Here is a 19,842-nt window from a genome sequence, read left to right on the forward strand (position 1 = left end):
TATCTTTAGAGAAATGTCTATTTAATTCCTTTGCTCGTTTAAAGTTCACGTTATTTATCCTTTTATTGTTGTGTTGCAAGTGTTTTTAAATATATTCTGATATTCTGCACACTAGATCTTTACCAGACATATAATTTGCAAATATTTCCCCATATTCTGTGGTTTGTGTTTTCAATTTCTCACAGTATCTTCTGAAGCACCAAAGCTTTTAGTTTTGATGAAGTTCAATTTATCTGTTTTTATTTTTGGTTCCACAGACTTCTTACATATAGTACCTGCTATCCATTCTGACAGCAGATGGGGAAAAGCAAATGGGGACAAGAAAATGACAAGAAAATGACATTTCACACTAATAAAATTATTTAGAAAATTGCCTTTTACTAGACAGTATAATTTCTGTTGGTGGATGCAAGGCAACTATGAATCACATGGAAATCATCATCTTCCATTCTATTTAGCTGGATGGGTCTAAGTAAGGGACAGAATAATAAAGAATATCATTGGAGAGGAAATCAGTTAGCATTTATGCCATTTAAAATATGGTTTCTAAATTGTTTAAGCATATCTATCAGATTCTAACTAGAACATTTAAAATCAGCATCCTATAAAAGCAATACTCTGTGAAATGATTTCTGAATTGTGAAAATTTGTCTTTCAGACCCATCACCCTAGAGCACTGAGACTGGACGGATTGCTTTGTTGGAAGAATCACCCCATCTTCACCAGAGGTTTGTATTTGATTCATATGGGTACACTCCAAGGAACATAGGATCCAGGTTCATCTCTTGGAATCTGGAATAAAAAGAGAAATTTGGATGTTTGCAACTTGGAAGATGTTTACGACATGTGAAAAAGAGCAGACTATAAAACAGGATAAAAACCACCCAGAGGGTGACCAGGACAAGAAGAGAGCTGACCATGATGCATGAGAAGCATGGAGGAGCCCAGGAGAGGACCCAGGGTCGGGCTGGGCAGGGCAGCTGGGAGAGTCATCTCAGGCTTGAAGAGGGAACGAGGACAGGTGGGGTCAGCCTCTGCTTCTCCAGATGAAGAGGCATTCCTGGGGCTTTGGAAGAGTTTTAAGGGGTACCGTGAAGAGCCATCATGAGAGGTTGTATAGAACGGGGCTCTCCCCTCAATATAAGGAATAACGTGTTTATAGTCAGAGGGGTCACTCTGAATGGCATGACCTCCTCCCACAGTTAAAAATCTCATCACTGAAAATGCCCATGGAGAGCAGAGATGTTTGCTCGACCAGGGCGTTGCAGGAGGAATTCTTGCTACTGGGAGGAGGGAAAGGATCCGTCCCCCTCTGGGGTTCTGATCAGGAGCTGCACAAACTCCCATGGCTTGGGTAGAGGAAGTTAAGAATGTTGGGGTGGCCCATATTCTTGGCCTGGGTTTCTTGGGTGCAGAGCATAGTTCCTGAACTTCTGACTAATGTGTCCTGGGAAGAGAACAAAACTAAGGAGGAACATACAATTGCTGAATGAAGACTGAACGTTTCTTTTTAAATGGTGTAGAAATGAACCCCCTGCAGGCAGGCTGCTGTCTCACTCAACTGTCTTCAGATTCCTGTCACCCTTCTTCCATGGAAAACCACCATGGTGGGCTAGTGAAACTTAGCTACAAGGACAGGGGAAAAAATTGAGACTCATTGGAGCAGAACGTACCATTTTTGTGAACTTGTCTTCACAGGCCATCCTAATCTTCTCTGGAGTCAGTGGACTGTTGAGCCTCAGTGGTCCAGGCAGGCCTCTCTCCCGTCGCGCTGCACTTATCGCATCGTGGATGGCGAAAAACACTGAGCACCCCAGGAATATCCCGGACTCTCCCAGACCCTGGCAGGGAAACACGGCAACTAGATCATGACTCTCTCTCTCTGTATGTGTATGTGAATGTACGTATCTCATGTACATGCACATCTATGGATACATATGTGCATGTATGCATACATTAAATATTACATATGTAACTTTTTCCTTTAAAAAGCTAATTCACTCTTTTAGCCCAGTGTTTCTATTCTGAGGATTCCGGCGGAAGGGAATGACCCCAAAAGGGAGAGAGCAGATAGAGGCATGAGGCTGATTACTGGCATGAAGATGAAAAATCAGATGCAACCTGATGATAATAGTAGTTTGTGTCCACAATCTGGAGTATTTGTTTTTAATTTACAATGTTTAAAAAAAATAAAGTTAAAATGTTTAAAAAAAATAAAGTTAAAATGTTTAATTGGTCCTTTCCACCTATACTCCTGGAAGAAAAACCCCAGTCAACCAAGAGATTAATGTAGCCCCTCCCTCCCAGCACAGATATCACATAAACAAGCATTGATTCATGGAGCACAGCTTACCTTAGACGAATACAAGGTATTTGAGTTTTCAGAGGGAGGCAGAAAAGAAATGTGCAGCTCCGTGGGGATGTCACAGATGGCAGGGATTTTATACTGGTTCGGGCCCCGGGTGTACAGGACACCCTGAGGAGAATAATTCAGTTCCTCTATTGTATAAAGTCCCATGCCTTGAATAAATGCACCTTCAATCTGAGGCAAAAAAGAAAAATTACATGTATGAGAAAATACAGCCAACAGCAGCATTTCAACTTCATGCTGTTTGCCTGAATTTTATAAATGTAGTTTAAGAGGGTCCTCTGCATATTTTGGAGCCTGTCTCTGAAAGTTTACTTACAAGTTCACTTTACAGCATGTCTGAACATCTCCCTGAGTGCTAAGTTCAGTCAAAGATGTGAATTTGAATCTCAGCCTGGCATTAAAGCTGCAGCTCCAGAAGAGCCCTCAGAGAGCCCATAGCCCAAACATCCTGATTTTTTTTTCTGCTTACGAGGCAGGTGAAACCCTATCTGACAGTTTGCCCGTAGACCTCAGCACCTCATGGAAAGGTAGCTCCAGTGTTGGCAAAGAGAGGAGATACTCTCAAGGCTCTGGAACCCTGGCGGCTCACCCCCTACCCCTCGCTCATCAGCGGGCTGGCCTCACATCTCTGGACTGTCTCCTCGATCGTAACAGGAAGGGTTTGAGCGGTGTGCTCCCCGAGCTTCCTTTTCAGCTTTAAAAGGCTCCAGTTCTTAGATGTCAGCACATGGATGAAATTACCATTCCATGCAGGCTTCTGATTTCTGGGTCTTCTCTTCCCTTCCTTCCTTCCTGCAGCCACATTTTCTCCATCCTCACTTCTGTCTACTAGCAGAGATGTTCTTCTCTACCACGATGTTAGAACAATCTTCCTAGCACTCCAGACCGCTCCCCGGGCCAAGTCCCTTCCACCTGCTAAGTGAAATGCCTGTCTCGGGAGGTTTCTACCAACATGACCTTCTTTCACTCCCTACCTCCAGCCTCACATCCCGCCCCTGTGACCCAGCTGACCGCTGCCATCAGCTTATCCTCACTGCCAGCCCTGAAAACAAGGTGTGCGGAATCTCAGCTCTTTCTTTAGGTTAATTCCCTCCATTTTCCTCCCAGAACACCACTTCCTGCTGATTCTTTGCCCACTTTGACTCCTCCAATCCATAAGTTCTTCCCACTCTCCTGTCAAGGTCCTATTCAGAGGGTCCCTCAGACTACGTTCTCCATTGGAAACAAGAAGCTGAATGGCCCGCTGCTGCCAAGGCAGGTAGAGAAAGTGAGGGAAGCTTCCAGAGAGCGTGTGACTTTCTAAAGAGGCAGCCAATAGATTTTCCCTTGTGAAAGGTAGCTCCAGTGTTGGCAAATTTTCTGTGTATCCAAGAAATGCTAGACACATGAAAATTCAGGTAAAACAGCTTGTGATTTTTCAATCTCATTAATTATTTCAAATTTAAATTATAAAATATCTGTGGGCAAAATAGGCTACCGTCAGCAGCTGTGCTGTAACTATCTGATGTTTGTTATCTCAACCCTGAAGCCAGAGCCCACAACCTTCCCTGGACTCAGCACTAAGTCCTGGATTCTACTTCTGGCCAGCAGGCGTGGGCTTCATGCTGCTACCTCTAGGCTCAGGCCTGCTCTTTCAAGCTCCCCAGTCATAGACTGCACATTTCTTCAAAAACTACCTACAACACCCTTGTCCCCCTCCCTTTTTTAAACAATAAGAGATTTGAGTTCTATGGCTGTCCTGAAAAGAGAGATTCTGACTAAAGGGAGAGAATAAGAAAATGATGGGTGGGCTTCCCTCGTGGCTCAGTTGGTAAAGAATCTGCCTGCAATGCAGGAGACTACCTGCAGTCCAGGAGACCCGGGTTCGATCCCTGGGTCAGGAAGATCCCCTGGAGCAGGAAATGCAACCCACCCCAGTATTCTTGCCTGGGAAATCCCACGGACAGAGGAGGCTGGCGGGCTACCGTCCATGGGGTTGCAAAGAATCAGACATGACTGAGAGATTCACACACACACACACACACACACACACACACACACACACGCACAGAAGATGATGAACCGGGGACTTCTATGTTGGTCCAGTAGCTGAGACGCCACCCTCCCAATGCAGGGACCCAGGTTTGCTCCCTGGTCAGGGAACTAGATCCTGCATGCTGCAACGAAAGGTCCTACGTGCTACAACTAAGACCTGGCACAGCCAAACAATAAATATTAAAAAATAAACACACACAAAAATATTGAAAACAAACAAATATATATTTTTAAAAAAGAAGATGAATAAGCCAATGGAATGTTTTCCTGACAGACCCCCCAACAGTGCTGACTTTTATAAACAAGCAGAGAGGCACATTAGTCCCACATACCTGGCCTACGTCAAGGGCTGGATTTATACTGTAGCCAACATCCATGACAATGTCTGTTCTGATGTTCTAGTAATTAAAAACAAGTAAAAATGTTTAGTTTGATGAAGACAACTTGGGAAGACAAAGTTGAGACACATTATATTTCAGGAGAAAGAAGCAACAAAGTTTATTATGTATAACTTTAAAGTTATATAAAGACTCATGCAGCTTAAGTAGTCTTTTTTTTTTTTTTTTTTGCAAACAATAGGAGAGAAAAATATTTACTTGACTTTGATTCCAGCTGAAGGATGTAACGTATTCGGTTGAATCCACTACAACAAATAGAACACATGCCACAGAAAACAGGAAATGTTTATTGTCCTCCTGATCCTTGTGAAAAACTTCCTGGCCACCACCACACTCTGCCCTCAGAGTCCAGCTGGCTGGGTGAAAGTTTCTGAATCAAGAACTCAGGGTTCATCAGCAAAAACTGCCATTTTAGATTATGCATTTTTAGAGCAGAGGAGAGACTAAATCTAACATTACAACTTGGTAACCAAAAGTTCTCCGATAACCTACAGAGGAGGAAGAGGATAGCAGGCCCAGCCAGGCTGGCAGGGACACCTCTGCCCATTTAAGAGGGCAGGGACATAAAGAAGAGAGGCTGCCAGTTGCTTTCTAACCATTGCACCAAAGTGATTGCTGAGCTCCTATTTCCTTTGGTAATATAGAGAAACCATCCTTAGCCAATTACATGGTGCCTCTCTAGTGCTCAGACAGATGGAATATGTGGAAAATAAATGTATCTAGAGTTCAGCTTGAAGACATTCCCAAATTGGTACTGACCTTATGAGCACCTGTCAGGCAGTCTATCTCAACCTCGGAACAGGCAGCTCCATAAACGAAGTATTCGAAAGGGTGGCCTTCACCTGTCTCCCAGTTTATGTTCGACTCATAACCCCTGGAGGAAACAGAATTTTTGAGGAGTGTTGTTGAACGATCAAGTCCTTTCCTTGTAGACCACAATAATGAAACAGACCCATGAGGAGCTGTGCCCAATTTGCACGCCCAGCAAAAAACGAGAGGAGTACACTTTTGATTCAGTGATGTGCAGCACATAATATAAGGAATAAAGCTGTGGAATGAATAAATATTTACTTCTTTCTTATTAAACTTGCTTTGTCTGATAAAAACAGTCTACCATTGACTCCCTAGGCTTGGAAGTTAACTGCTGACCATTTGGATATTCATCCTATTGTTCTTGGTTAATATGGGGTCATGTAATCATGTTGTAATCAGGCTTGGGGAATTCCAAATGGATTTTATACCAAACACTACATCAAAGGTGCACCCTTGCTGGTTTCTCTTTCCGGCCCCAGGATTCAGCCTTCTGTGGGTGGGGTCAGGCCCCCTGGCTCTCGTTCTTTGCCAGTACTCTGGTCTCCCCATCAGGCTCCAAGGACTGCTCTGTTCCTAACTCTTCTTTAAGGACACCAAATGAATGTCATGGCAGAAGAGAAGCATAGGCCAGCAGCTGACCAATACTTTCTACCCTTCTCCTTTCTTCCTAGCCTGGAGGGGCTTATCCCTGTCAGTGCCCTCAGACTCCCACAAGAACTGGCAAAGAGAGAAAATCAGGTGTGACTCTCTGTATCTCTCTGCTCCCTGATGGCTGTCACTCTCCATTAAAATAATTTGATAGACTGCTTTCCAAAGTTTCTGAGTTCTAGTTGTTCCACATCTTGACAACAAACACATAGATACTGTTAAATTTCTTATTGTTTTTGCCAATCTAGACAATGGTATTTATCTTACTGTAGATTTAATTTGCATCCCTTTTCCTTCATTTCTTAAGTTAAGGAACACAGTGAGTTTTCAACACAACGTCAACCACTTCTTCCTTGGTAACCCCCAGGGAACTCTCTATTACTTCTCACTATGAAGAAAAAGAAATGCAAAAAAGCAAAATGGCTGTCTGAGGAGGCCTTACAAATAGCTATGTAAAGAAGAGAAGCAAAAAGCAAAGGAGAAAAAGAAAGATATATCCATTTGAAGGCAGAGTTCCAAAGAATAGCAAGGAGAGATAAGAGAACCTTCCTCAGCGATCAATGCAAAGAATAGAGGAAAACAATAGAGTGGGAAAGACTAGAGATCTCTTCAAGAAAATCAGAGATACCAAGGGAACATTTCATGCAACGATGGGCTCAATAAAGGACAGAAATGGTATGGACCTAACAGAAGCAGAAGATATTAAGAAGAGGTGGTAAGAATACACAGTAGAACTGTACAAAAAAGATCCTCACGACCCAGATGATCATGAAGGTGTGATCACTCACACTCACCTCGAGCTGGATATCCTGGAATGTGAAGTCAAGTGGGCCTTAGGAAGCATTACTACGAACAAAGCTAGTGGAGGTAATGGAATTCCAGTTGAGCTATTCAAATCCTAAAAGATGATGTTGTGAAAGTGCTGCGCTCAATATGCCAGCAAATTTGGAAAACTCAGCAATGGCCACAGGACTGGAATAGGTCAGTTTTCATTCCAATACCAAAGAAAGGCAATGCCAAAGAATGCTCAAACTACCACACAATTGCACTCGTCTCACACACTAGTAAAGTAATGCTCAAAATTCTCCAAGCCAGGCTTCAGCAATACATGAACCGTGAGCTTCCAGATGTTCAAGCTGGTTTTAGAAAAGGCAGAGGAGATCAAATTGCCAACATCTGCTGGATCATGGAAAAAGCAAGAGAGTTCCAGAAAAACATCTATTTCTGCTTTATTAACTATGCCAAAGCCTTTGGCTGTGTGGATCACAATAAACTGTGGAAAATTCTGAAAGAGATGGGCATACCAGACCACCTGACCTGCCTCTTGAGAAATCTGTATGCAGGTCAGGAAACAACAGTTAGAATTGGACATGGAACAACAGACTGGTTCCAAATAGGAAAAGGAGTACATCAAAGCTGAATACTGTCAGCCTGCTTATTTAACTTATATGCAGAGTACATCATGAGAAATGCTGGGATGGAAAAAACACAAGCTGGAATCAAGATTGCCGGGAGAAACATCAATAACCTCAGATATGCAGATGACACCACCCTTATGGCAGAGAGTGAAGAGGAACTAAAAAGCCTCTTGATGAAAGTGAAAGAGGAGAGTGAAAAAGTTGGCTTAAAGCTCAACATTCAGAAAACTAAGATCATGGCATCTGATCCCATCACTTCATAGGAAATAGATGGGGAAACAGAGGCAACAGTGTCAGACTTTATTTTTCTGGGCTCCAAAATCACTGCAGATGGTGACTGCAGCCATGAAATTAAAAGATGCTTACTCCTTGGAAGGAAAGTTATGACCAACCTAGGCAGCATATTAAAAAGCAGAGACATTACTTTGACAACAAAGGTCCGTCTAGTTAAGGCTACAGTTTTTCCAGTGGGTCATGTATGGATGTGAGAGTTGGACTGTGAAGAAAGCTGAGCACTGAAGAATTGATGCTTTTGAACTGTGGTGTTGGAGAAGACTCTTGAGAGTCCCTTGGATTGCAAGGAGATCCAACCAGTCCATCCTAAAGGAGATCAGTCCTGGGTGTTCATTGGAAGGACTGATGCTGAAGCTGAAACTCTAGTACTTTGGCCACCTCATGCAAAGGATTGACTCGTTGGAAAGACCCTGATGCTGGGAGGGATTGGGGGCAGCAGGAGAAGGTGACAACAGAGGATGAGATGGCTGGATGGCATCACTAACTCGATGGGCATGAGTTTGAGCAAACTCTGGGAGTTGGTGATGGACAGGGAGGCCTGGCTGCTGAGATTCATGGGGCCACAAAGAGTCGGACATGACTGAGTGACTGAACTGAACTGAACTGAAATCTTCTTATGACAGTGGGTTAACAGAAGGTACAAAATCATTTTTTGCCAAAAGTACAAACAGAAATGAAACTCTCCTTCCAAATATCGGTGCTGTTTTCCATAGCATAGGATCAAAAGGACTATTTACCTGAAGTATCCAGTAGCTGAGAGACTAATGCTTTCATTAAAAGCAGCCTTCGCCTGGGAAGAAAGAGTACAACGTGATGCAATAAAGATGTTTAAAGTAAGCGTCACTCAAGACTCACACTTTAATTTTACTTTGTGTTAAATAAAGCGATCAGGAGAAAAAACATGGAAGGACCAACATTAATTTATTCCTTTCAGCATTTTCCACCTTCTATAGGTAATTTGTGGTTCAGTGCTTATAGGAACAGCATTTGTTCAATGCATATCACCATAATAAATGACTCTCATGGTATGTTACACTTATAGACTGGACTATAAGTTTGTGAAGAATTTCATCCAGTCACCTGGAAAGACTTAGTCTATTAACAGGGAACATTTTAGGACCAAAAGGTGGTCAGATGTTTAATTTTAATATCAAGTATCCATTTGGGCTTCCCTGGTGGCTCAGCTGGTAAAGAGTCCACCTGCAATGCAGGAGACCTGGGTTCAGTCCCTGGGTTGGGAAGATCCCCTGGAGAAGGAACAGTTACCCACTCGAGTATTCTGGCCTGCAGAATTTCATGGATGGTATAGTCCATGGGGTCTCAAAGAGTCAGAAACAACTGAGCGACTTTCACTTTCACTATCCATAGTAGACTTAGACATGGGTACAATCTTGCTAAATTGTACCATTTACACTAAAAGTTCTCCTGGTTCTGCAGCGTACACAGCTGACTAAGATACAAAATGATGCAATTTAGGTCCAAGTCTCCAAGCCTGAGAAAGAAAAAGGTGAGAAGTGTAACCATCACAGAAGAAAATGGGTTGGAGGGCAGCATTCCATTATGGTGGAGGGTTGACTTGCTTGCACTCCATCTTTCTCAGACTCTCTCAGGCAGCACTGGGCAGAGGGCAGAAATAAAGATGCCCAGAAAGGACTGAGAGCGCTCATAAATATGAATTACAGAATGAGTCCTAACTCTTTGGAATAGCAGGACCATTTCTAAGTAAGATTTTCCAATGTTATTTCTTCCAGACCAGTGCTTTAATGTGACTTAACATCCTAGAACTGTTGGTATGACAAATACCCTCAGTCTTCAGTGGGTATCCATTCCACACCATGGGGTACTTTAAAACCTGTTATTCTGAATAGTTTCCTAGTTGATTTTAGAATGTGTCTTCATGTCCAACTAGATTGTAAGTAGATCAAAGGGAGCAGTTGACCATATACCCAAATGGCTTGGCTTTCTATTTCTAAATGAGTGCTTATATGACTTTTACTTTTACAGAGTGACTCTCATATTATCTTCCAATTTTAGGAACAGTAGAATCCCCAAAAAAGAGAAAAAACAGATTGACAGCTATTATCAAGAAAATACCTAGATTCCTTAGGAAGAAACATTAATTCTTGATTAAAACAAGAGGAGCCTTCTTTTCTCTAACAGAGAATTGTCCCAGATGCAGGAGTTCTGCCTTCATCCTATGATAAGATTTCCACACTCTGAGAGCCAAAGGCAAAGGCCTCAGATCATAATGTAAGTGTAATACCTTTTAATGTGCCCTTTCCACTGATATTTGACTAACATATTTCTCTCTCACTCTCCTCTCTACTTTTTTTCCTAACATTATACACAGAAACAGTAATTCTTACCCAATCTTTCCAAGTGCCTCTGGGATTCTTGCTGATGATGGGTTCAAGGCGTTTTAGAAGAGTCTGACAAGCATCCTAGGGATTATTTTTCAGTTAAAATTATGATCATAAACACCAACTTCAAAACCACATGATAAGTGACCTTACATAGGCTTATTTAAGAGGCCCATGGACCATGGAGAAGAGACCAACCCTGTAAGGGGTGATGAGAAAAGTCTCATGGGGGTAGGGGTGAAGCACAAGCTAGTCTTAAAGACAGACCATCTAGGATGGGGGCCTTGTACAGCCCTGTTGAGAGCTCAGAATGTAACAGAAAAACTGTTGGCAAACTACCGGCCACCATTCGTTAAGCACAGCGTGGTCAGATTTATTTTGTGGGGAAGCTTTCTCTGGCTGCGGGAAGCGAGAGTGAAAGGCAGTGAAACTGGGGTGGACAGACAGAGCCTTGCAATGGGCTTGACAAGAGGCATGAGTTTGAACCAAAGTGGCCATGATACTGCTACCTGGAACCAGAAAGAGAGATTTCCAAGCAGAATGGATTAGGACATGGGGATCCATGAGTTGTCAGGAGTGAGGGAGAAAGAGGGTGGCATCTTCCACTTGGGAGAGTGGCCAGTGCTGAACACTGATTGAGCCCCCAACCTGGGGGAGGCTCAGTTTTCCCCAAGAGAGTGTGGGAAGGAGACAAGAACTGGATGGATTCTCAACATCTCCTGAGCTCCAGCCTTGATGGATTCATGATTTAGACCCCACTGCAATGATTTTTACCTTTACTGCCAACCCGTTGAGATCAGCCACTACGGACCCTCCAGAGGCGTTTGTATTAGGGACAGTTTCTGTGCTTGTTCCCCGGAGGTGGATATTGGACAGTGGCATCCTTAACTCACGACTCACCACCTGGATTTTGGAAGAGATCTTTCACTTTTCTTTGGTTGGGCACAGACCTGTGCATATACCCTATGGTAGCATGTACGTGGAGCCCTCCACACCCAGCAGAGACCACGAGTCCCTCCAGCCACAAGAAGTCCCTCTTGTCTAAAACCCTGCAGCTGGTCTGGCCCCTGCAGCCCTGAACACACTTTCTTCTTCTTTGACTTTCTTCTGTACAAAAGCACCCAATAGAGGAGGTGAGCCCTCCAAAGTCAAGGCAGGAAGAAATGCTTTATAACTTCATCATCACAAAATCAACACCTTTGAGGCCTCTCCTACACCTCTGCACTCTGCACAGTTCTACCAAAGCTGACTTCATCAGAAAGGAGATGCTTTATCCAGATTTCTGGATGCTCCAGAAAGAGAAAGGACAATGGCCTTGTTAAAGCAACAGTGCCAACATGAGATCCCAGAAGTAAATGGTGCCAGTGCCATTGGCCAACACAAGGACTTAGCTGGCCGTTACGTTCTTCCTTTGTGTTTAGTGATGGAGCAAAAATCATACTACCAGTCTCAGCTGGTCCCAGATTCTCTTTCCCATTAGCAGTACGGCTTAGTAGAGTCTGCCCACAACTAGGGCAATGGCATAAGTATACGGAGCCCGCCCCGTCACTGGCTCTCAGAAGACTGTCTGCACAAAGTGTATAGGCTTAGAACAGACAGGTTTCTGGTGGTTCAGTAAGGAAAACACTGAAGTCTCACCTCAGAGAGGGAAAAAGCAATGACCAGACAATTCTCAAGCAAGTGAGAACATGAAAGAAAATATATAATCAGCACCCCTATAATCAGAAAAGTGCAAATTAAAGCAATAATGAGGTAATTTCATCTATCACATTATCTAGGATTTTTTTTTTTTAAACAATCTGTAACATAGAATGTTGGCTAGTGGTGTAATATGATGGATACTTGCTGGAAAACAATTTGGTAATAAATGACAAATGATTTATGACTTATTCTGTGACCCAGTAATTCCATTCCTGAGAACTAATTTAAAAAACAGTTATTGATTTGATCACAGGCTTGTGGACAAAAGTATCCACTAGAGTGTTTAACAATTGGAGATGGTTAAGTGAATTATACATACATCCACATGCAACATTAAAAATTATGATTGCAAAAAATTCTTAATGACAGGAGGAAATGCTCCTTCTATATCAAGATAGGTGGGAACCAAGATACAAAATTATGCAAACAGAATGCTTGTGATTTTTTGAAAAAGAAAAGTCAAAGTCATTGAAAAAGGAAAAAAGTCAAACTAGAAAACCCACAAAACAGTGATTACTGCTAAGTGGTAAAAGTGTGCAGGGTTTAAAAAAAAGTTTGCTTTTCAAATGTTTTATAATCTGTAATATTATAATGATTATCAAAGTAGAAACAGCTAAAACTTATTCTAAAATAATTGAGCCAAAAGAAAAGTGATAGTTTGGTTAGAAATATCAAATGTGTTTTATATCACCAGTTGTTCAGACTCCTACTATAAAAATGGCAAAAAATAATGCAATGCATCAGAATTTACATATCTTTTTATTTCTCAACAAAGGTTCAAAAAAAAAAGAAACCCCAACACATTTGTTAATACATTCAAAGGAAAGCAGCAAGTGATCTACAGCCTTCTTTAGCAATAAGACAACCACAGGCTATTCTGCCACATTCTTTTAGGAGGGTTAGTTACAGAACTGGCTTGCTTACCCAGTTTCTGAGAAGAGCTTAGTAGTTGAAGCAGTCAAAGTTAAAGTCTCCTATCCTTTTTATTTTGGAACAGAAAATGTATACCGCTCATTTCTCCCTTATACACACAAGCACACATCCAGCTTCATCCAGTGACTTGCATTCTTACCTGAATCATTTTAGTGTGGACCCCCTGCCCCATTTCAATTCCACCGTGAGTCACCAGCACAGACCCATCCAGATAAACGTGAACCAGGGCAGCAGCCTAAGCAAAAAAAGAAAACAATTGCCATGATCTTTTTGATTGATACTATCATATATCTTATCAAATAGAAGATATTTTCCCTGGGAAGTAACCCCTCCTTTCCATCTCTGCCACAATACACATAGGCGCCTCCCCCATCGCCCTGAGCAGAGCCAGAGCAAGTGGTGCAGGGCAGGGCCGGCCTGTCGCTGGACGGCTGTGACTCTGGGGCAGGTTTATGCTGCTTACGCTACAATTTCCTCTGGAGGGCAACTGAGGCCCTGGTACCTTCCAAGATCCCCCTGACCCAGGGCGGGACAATAATCTAAGTTTAGGGGTTTTGAGGGAGAGGCCATCTGTTTTAAATGCAAAATCATATATAGATTGTTTGGGGGAGAAGGGAAAGACTTGTTTACGTGAACACATATCCCTACAGTTGTAGGTGTGTAATAGAGAAGCAAAAAAAAAAAATCCAAATAAGATGGGGCAGACAGATACTACTTTTTTTTGCTACAAAATGTGCTGAGCCTGCCTGCGATCATCTTGGCTCAGAATTACAGGGCTTTAGATTTGGAAAAGAACTTGGAAGTAATATTATCTAACTGCAGAGCTGCCCACAGGGATCCAGAAGGAAACAAACAGCTAACACAGAATAAAAGGCTGCTATGATCAGAACACCCAGGCTCTAAGCTAAGCATATTTTACAATCAATAGGAATGTGCCTTCTTGCCAAGTCTGCTTGTGCTACACTAGGGGCTATGGAGATGGCTTGGAAGACTGAGAAATCCCAAGAGACAGAAAAAATTGTCAAAGGCTTCTGTCTGAGTCTCCAGAGTAACAGCAATACTAACAGCCACCGGTCCTAGAGAAAATACTTCTTGTGGTTCTACCGTGATTCAGGAGGCCTACAAGGCACACCTTGGAGCTGCTCCTTGGGTCAGCTGGGGGTTGGGGGGAGGTGTCACTGAAAGCTTCCAGCTGGATTTCTTAATATCTAAGCTTCTAAGCACAGTGGTATAATGACCTGGGATTTGTAAAGGCAAGTCTTCAGAAAATTCTGGTAAACAAGCTAATTTCCATTTAATGAAGCTAAAATTTTACTAAACCTTGCATTACTCATGGGTGTGTGCTAATTTGCTTCAGTCATGTCCAATTCTTTGCAACCCCATGGACTGTAGCCCACCAGGCTCCTCTATTCATGGGGATTCTCCAGGCAAGAATACTGGAGTGGGTTGCCATATCCTCTTCCAGGGGGTCTTCCTGACCCAAGGATTGAACCCGTGTCTCTTATGTCTCCTGCATTGGCAGGTGGGTCCTCTACCACTCTAAACAACGCTGGTCAAAAGTGAAAGTTGATGAATTGCGTGTCAATCACCAGATATGCCCAAGGAAAGGACTGCATTCCTAGGTGGCTTCTTTGCCCACCAGAAGGACTTTTATAGCCACCTGTGGGCCATGGGCTACCAGGAGAACTGCCTCTTCACTGGCATCTGAAGGTTCACACTACTCCAGTGAACAATGCTCATTCCAAGTCGGGCAGTTTGGCAGTGAACATGTGCTCTGTCCACCTGATCAGCAGGTGTCAACAAGGGATGTACACAGGAAATGGGGACACGGGAGCACTTTCTCTGAGGACAAAGGCACATACACTCCCCACCCCAGGGGGAAACTCAGAACCTTAGGAAAGGCATCGTTGTCATAATAATCATGGGAGGGCACAACAGAGCAGGTTTTACTGACTGTTGACGGGTCAGTCCTGGAAACACTGTCTTGTGCTCCTGGCCATTTATTCTCAAAACAATAAAGATAAGGAATGATATCCTCTACAGAGTACCCAGGGCAGGCTTCCCTGGGGGGTTAAGCACCAGACGGCAAGGGTTGCCAGCTGCAGCAGCTGCTCCTGGACTCCACTCTGTGGCACTTCTCTGTACTCTGCTGGGATGTAAAACCCCCCTGGAAGGGAAGCCCAGTGTCCTAAGGCACCCGTGCAGAGTAACATAGTACCTCCACTAAAGTTTGATGAATGAACTGGCAACGGTATAGCCATTCAAGCTGTTCCTCAAGCTTGTAAATTCTCTATTTGGCCCCCTTGGCTCTGCAAGCAATTCAGAAGTTGCTTGTGGGTGACATTTGTAGCTGGTACATGTGACTGAGCAACAACTACAGAGGACTCTGCGTTTCTTCCCTGTGTGACCCCACGGCCAGGGCAGCCTTTCTCCCTGAGACGGCTGAGTAATTTGTCCCATGCACTGCTGCAGTCTTCTTGGGCCACTTAAAGTATCAAATTTGGTTCAGCTGAGCAGCACCACCGGCTGGTTCACTGTGAGTGCCACAAGGATAATTCCGCCAAGCTGCATCTATGAAATCAGCACAACTGGCGTACGAGAACAGATGGCTCTCCAATCTCAGCTGGGAACCTAGTCTGTGAAATTTAAGCCATCCAGCAAGAGCTGCTCATGCTGGTGAGATGTGTACTCTGGTAATCCCACAGGTTCCCAAAGGGTCTCAGCCTTTCAAACGTTTGAGTTCCGCCTCTGTGCCAGACGGGGCTTCCCTGGTGGTTCAGTGGTAAAGAATCCCCCTGCAATGCAGGAGACCCGGGCTCGATCCCTGGGTTGGGAAGATCCCCTGGAGGAGGGCATGGCAACCCACTCCAGTATTCTTGCCTGGAGAATGCCATGGACAGAAGATGCCATGGCAGGCTACAGTCCATGAGGTCACAGAGTCGGACACGACTGAGCGAACTAACAGTTCCATTTTTTTTCCAGGTGCCGTATATAGGCACTGGGAATACAGAGGTTCATTAGATACTGTGTGCGCGTCAGTGCCCCCATCTACAAAACAAATACATGTAGGTGAGGGGTGTTGGGTACCCTCTGCTGTCGGGAGCACAGTCCTGAAGTCAAGTCCTGGTTCTACCACTCACTAGTTGGATGTCCTTGGGCAAGATGGTGAACCTCTGTGGGCTTCAACTCTGCCTTCTATGAAACAGAACCACACCAGTCAACAGAAAGGAGACAGCGGTTAAGTGACGTGGGAAATTGCAAATCACTCCACCAAGGGTCGCATATACAGAAGGGGCTCTAGTTCCCTCCCCTGTTTGGTTTTCTTCAGAACAGAGGCTTTCGGTATATGGCTTCCAGGAAGAGCCTGTCTGATCCCAAACTCCTCAGTTCACCTCCGGGATTCAGCCCTGATTTAATGTCTTAAGCACATAAGCTGGTTTTCAGGGAAGGATGGGAGGGGATGGGGGAGGCTGCAGAGCTTCTCAGAAGCCTTTGAGGATGCAACTGTACTGCTGGAAGCTGTCTGATTTTTTCCCAACTGAGCCGAATCCCACTTCAGTTCCCATCAGAAGGTGCTATGGGAATGTGGATGGGGGGGCCGTGGCAGGGGGAGCTTGATGTAGCTGACCAAGCACAGCTTATGGGACCTCTGAGACCTGAGTTCTAGCCCAAATTCCACCTTTTTCACCAGGTGTGGGACTCTGGGTAAGTTATTGAAGCTCTTGGAGCCTCAGCTTCTCATCATTAAAGTAAAACTACAAATCTTATAGGTTGCCCTTAAGGCTGAATGAAATAAAAATCTAAAAACTTACAACATAGTAGGTGCTCAGTAATTATTGTTATTTTTTTAATCTATTTTTTTGAGAAATTTCTGATAAGGGAAATAAGACAGACCTAAACTATGGAGGCCAGATATTAAGTAATGGCAATCAACATCACAGCTGATGGTGACTGCAGTCACGAAATTAAAAGACACTTGCTCCTTGGAAGGAAAGCTATGACAAATGTAGACAATGTATTAAAAAGCATAGACATCAATTTCCCTACAAGGGTCCATCTATCAAAGCTATAGTTTTTCCAGTAGTCATGTGCAGATGTGAGAGTTGGAACATAGGAAGGTTGGGTGCCAAAGAATTGGTGCTTTCAAACTGTGGTGATGGAGAAGACTCGAGAGTCCCTTGGAAAACAAGGAGATCAAACCAGTCAATCCTAAAGGAAATCAACCCTGAATATTCATTGAAAGGACTGATACTGAAGCTGAAGCTTCAATATTTTGGCCACCTGATGGAAACAGCAAGAGAGTTCCAGAAAAACATCTATTTCTGCTTTACTGTCTACGCCAAAGCCTTCGACTGTGTGGATCACAATAAACTGTGGAAAATTCTGAAAGAGATGGGCATACCAGACCACCTGACCTGCCTCTTGAGAAACCTGTATGCAGGTCAGGAAGCAACAGTTAGAACTGGACATGGAACAACAGACTGGTTCCAAATAGGAAAAGGAGTACATCAAGGCTGTATATTGTCACCCTGCTTATTTAACTTCTATGCAGAGTACATCATAAGAAACGCTGGGCTGGAAGAAGCACAAGCTGGAATCAAGATTGCTGGGAGAAATATCAATAACCTCAGATATGCAGATGACACCATCCTTATGGCAGAGAGTAAAGAGGAACTAAAAAGCCTCTTGATGAAAGTGAAAGAGGAGAATGAAAAAGTTGGCTTAAAGCTTAACGTTCAGAAAACTTAGATCATGGCATGTGGTCCCATCACTTCATGAGAAATAGATGGCGAAACAGTGGTAACAGTGGCTGACTTTGTTTTTCTGGGCTCCAAAATCACTGTGGATGGTGACTGCAGCCATGAAATTAAAAGACGCTTACTCCTTGGAAGGAAAGTTATGACCAACCTAGATAGCATATTAAAAAGCAGAGACATTACTTTGCCAACAAAGGTCCATCTAGTCAAGGCTATGGTTTTTCCAGTGGTCATGTATGGATGTGAGAGTTGGACTGTGAAGAAAGCTGAGCACCGAAAAATTGATGCTTTTGAACTGTGGTGTTAGAGAAGACTCTTGAGAGTCCCTTGGACTGCAAGGAGATCCAACCAGTCCATCCTAAAGGAGATCAGTCCTAGGTGTTCATTGGAAGGACTGATGCTGAAGCTGAAACTCCAATACTTTGGCCACCTGATGTGAAGAGCTGATTCATTGGAAAAGACCCTGATGCTGGGAAAGATTGAGGGCAGGAGGAGAAGGGGACGACAGAGGATGAGATGGCTGGATGGTATCACTGACTCAACGGGCATGAGTTTGAGTAAACTCCTGGAGTTGGTCATGGACAGGGAGGCCTGGCGTGCTGCGATTCATGGAGTCGCAAAGAGTTGGACATGACTGAGCGACCGAACTGAACTGAACTGAACTGATGGAAAGTGTTGACTCACTGGAAAAGACCCTGATGCTGGGAAAGATTGAAGGCAAGAGGAGAAGGTGGCGACAGAGGATGAGAATGGTTGGATGGCATCACCATCATCAATGGACATGAACTTGAACAAACTCCAGGAGATAGGGAGTTTGCTCGAACAGGGAAGCCTGGTGTGCTGCAGTCCACGGGGTCGCAAAGAGTCAGACGTGACTTGGCGACTGAGCACCACCAAAAAGGGGAGGGGCACTGAGTGCCCTGCAGTTTCCTGTTTTTACTTCACTTCCTGTTCCTACCTCACAGAATCAGAGTGGCTGAAGAGGAGTGTTAGGGGTCACTGGTGTCCGACTCTTTGTGACCCCATGGACTCTAGCCCACCAGGCTCCTCTGTCCATGGGATTCTTCAGGCAAGAATACTGGAGTGGGTTGCTGTGCCCTTCTCCAGGGGATCTTCCCGACTCAGGGATCAAACCGGAGCCTCCTGCAGCTCCTCCCTTGGCAGGCGGATTCTTTACCACTAGTGCCATCTAGGAAGTGGGTGGTCCCCATGCTTATTTTATATTAAGTGATCGGGAGCGAGCGGATTCAGCTGTTTAAAGCCAGGGCCTAGAGTAGATGCCAGGTCTCCCAATTTCCTAGCAAGAATGCCTGTCACCAAGCTGGTGCAGTAGGCAAAGCAGCTCTCGTCTCCTCTGGAGGAAACCTATTGGACTGAGCACCCCTCTGGAGAAGTTTAACAACTGGAGAGTGCAACCATATCCACCTTCATGGAAAGTTTCCTCAACACCTTTGGACTTGTCTGTTTGAAGAACTGACCTGACCAGCAGCAACGGAACAAAGCCCAACAGGAAACTTCAGGGGGACCACTGCCAGCCCCTTCTTCTTCCAGTAATTCTCCGAGTTGAATTTCTCCACAGCTGCTTTCCTTAGGGGGTAGGAAGACGTGGCCATGCATTCTTTCCAACACTCCATCAGGTTCTTGGTATTAATCTCCTGTTTGTAGGGTGTTTGGTCAATTTCCTTGTACATGTTTATCGTTCGGACCTACAAAAGAGAAGGGAATTAAAAGGGCTGAGGAGGCACTCGGCAGACATAGTCCCCTCCACTCATTGTCCTTCTGGTCAAATTCTACTCATTCTAGAAAGCCCAAACTGAGCTCAATATTCCCTTCTTCCTCTACGCAGAACTTCTATCTAATGTGTTAGCACTTAAACACTTTTGAAGCTGCTCTTGCGTAAGTTCAAAGAAAGGACTCCTTTCTTTATGCTTCTTATATAACTCAATACAGTCTAGATATGCTGTAGACTCTTTAATTCTAGGTGTACTTGTGAGTATCTGTTGAAAGGCAATGCTGAGTTTAATTTACAGCCTACATGATCTACATGATTTATATCTTTCAGATGCTTTGGCAAGAGAAGACCACACACTTTCAAACATGAAAATATTAAAGTTT

General features: G+C 43.9%; 1 protein-coding gene across 2 annotated transcripts in view; it reads right to left on the reverse strand.

Moving 5' to 3' along the window:
- Window positions 1-218: 218 nt before the first annotated feature.
- Window positions 219-19,842, reverse strand: part of LOC122426455 (aldehyde oxidase 1) — a 70,299-nt gene continuing 50,675 nt past the window's right edge. The window contains exons 26-35 of one of the 2 annotated variants that reach the window (XM_043445402.1): window positions 19,206-19,433; window positions 13,110-13,205; window positions 11,111-11,239; window positions 10,343-10,417; window positions 8,714-8,766; window positions 5,563-5,677; window positions 4,738-4,803; window positions 2,354-2,542; window positions 1,674-1,841; window positions 219-792 (exon numbers count right to left, since the gene is read on the reverse strand). In XM_043445402.1, the coding sequence (XP_043301337.1) occupies window positions 742-792; window positions 1,674-1,841; window positions 2,354-2,542; window positions 4,738-4,803; window positions 5,563-5,677; window positions 8,714-8,766; window positions 10,343-10,417; window positions 11,111-11,239; window positions 13,110-13,205; window positions 19,206-19,433 (1,170 nt within the window). In that variant the 3' untranslated portion in view covers window positions 219-741. Of the gene's footprint in view, window positions 793-1,673; window positions 1,842-2,353; window positions 2,543-4,737; window positions 4,804-5,001; window positions 5,049-5,562; window positions 5,678-8,713; window positions 8,767-10,342; window positions 10,418-11,110; window positions 11,240-13,109; window positions 13,206-19,205; window positions 19,434-19,842 lie in introns of those variants that run through there. The other variant, XM_043445403.1, reaches the window with a different exon arrangement.

This window comes from Cervus canadensis, chromosome 24, assembly GCF_019320065.1.
Source record: "Cervus canadensis isolate Bull #8, Minnesota chromosome 24, ASM1932006v1, whole genome shotgun sequence".
In the NCBI taxonomy this organism is placed as follows: Eukaryota; Metazoa; Chordata; class Mammalia; order Artiodactyla; family Cervidae; genus Cervus; species Cervus canadensis.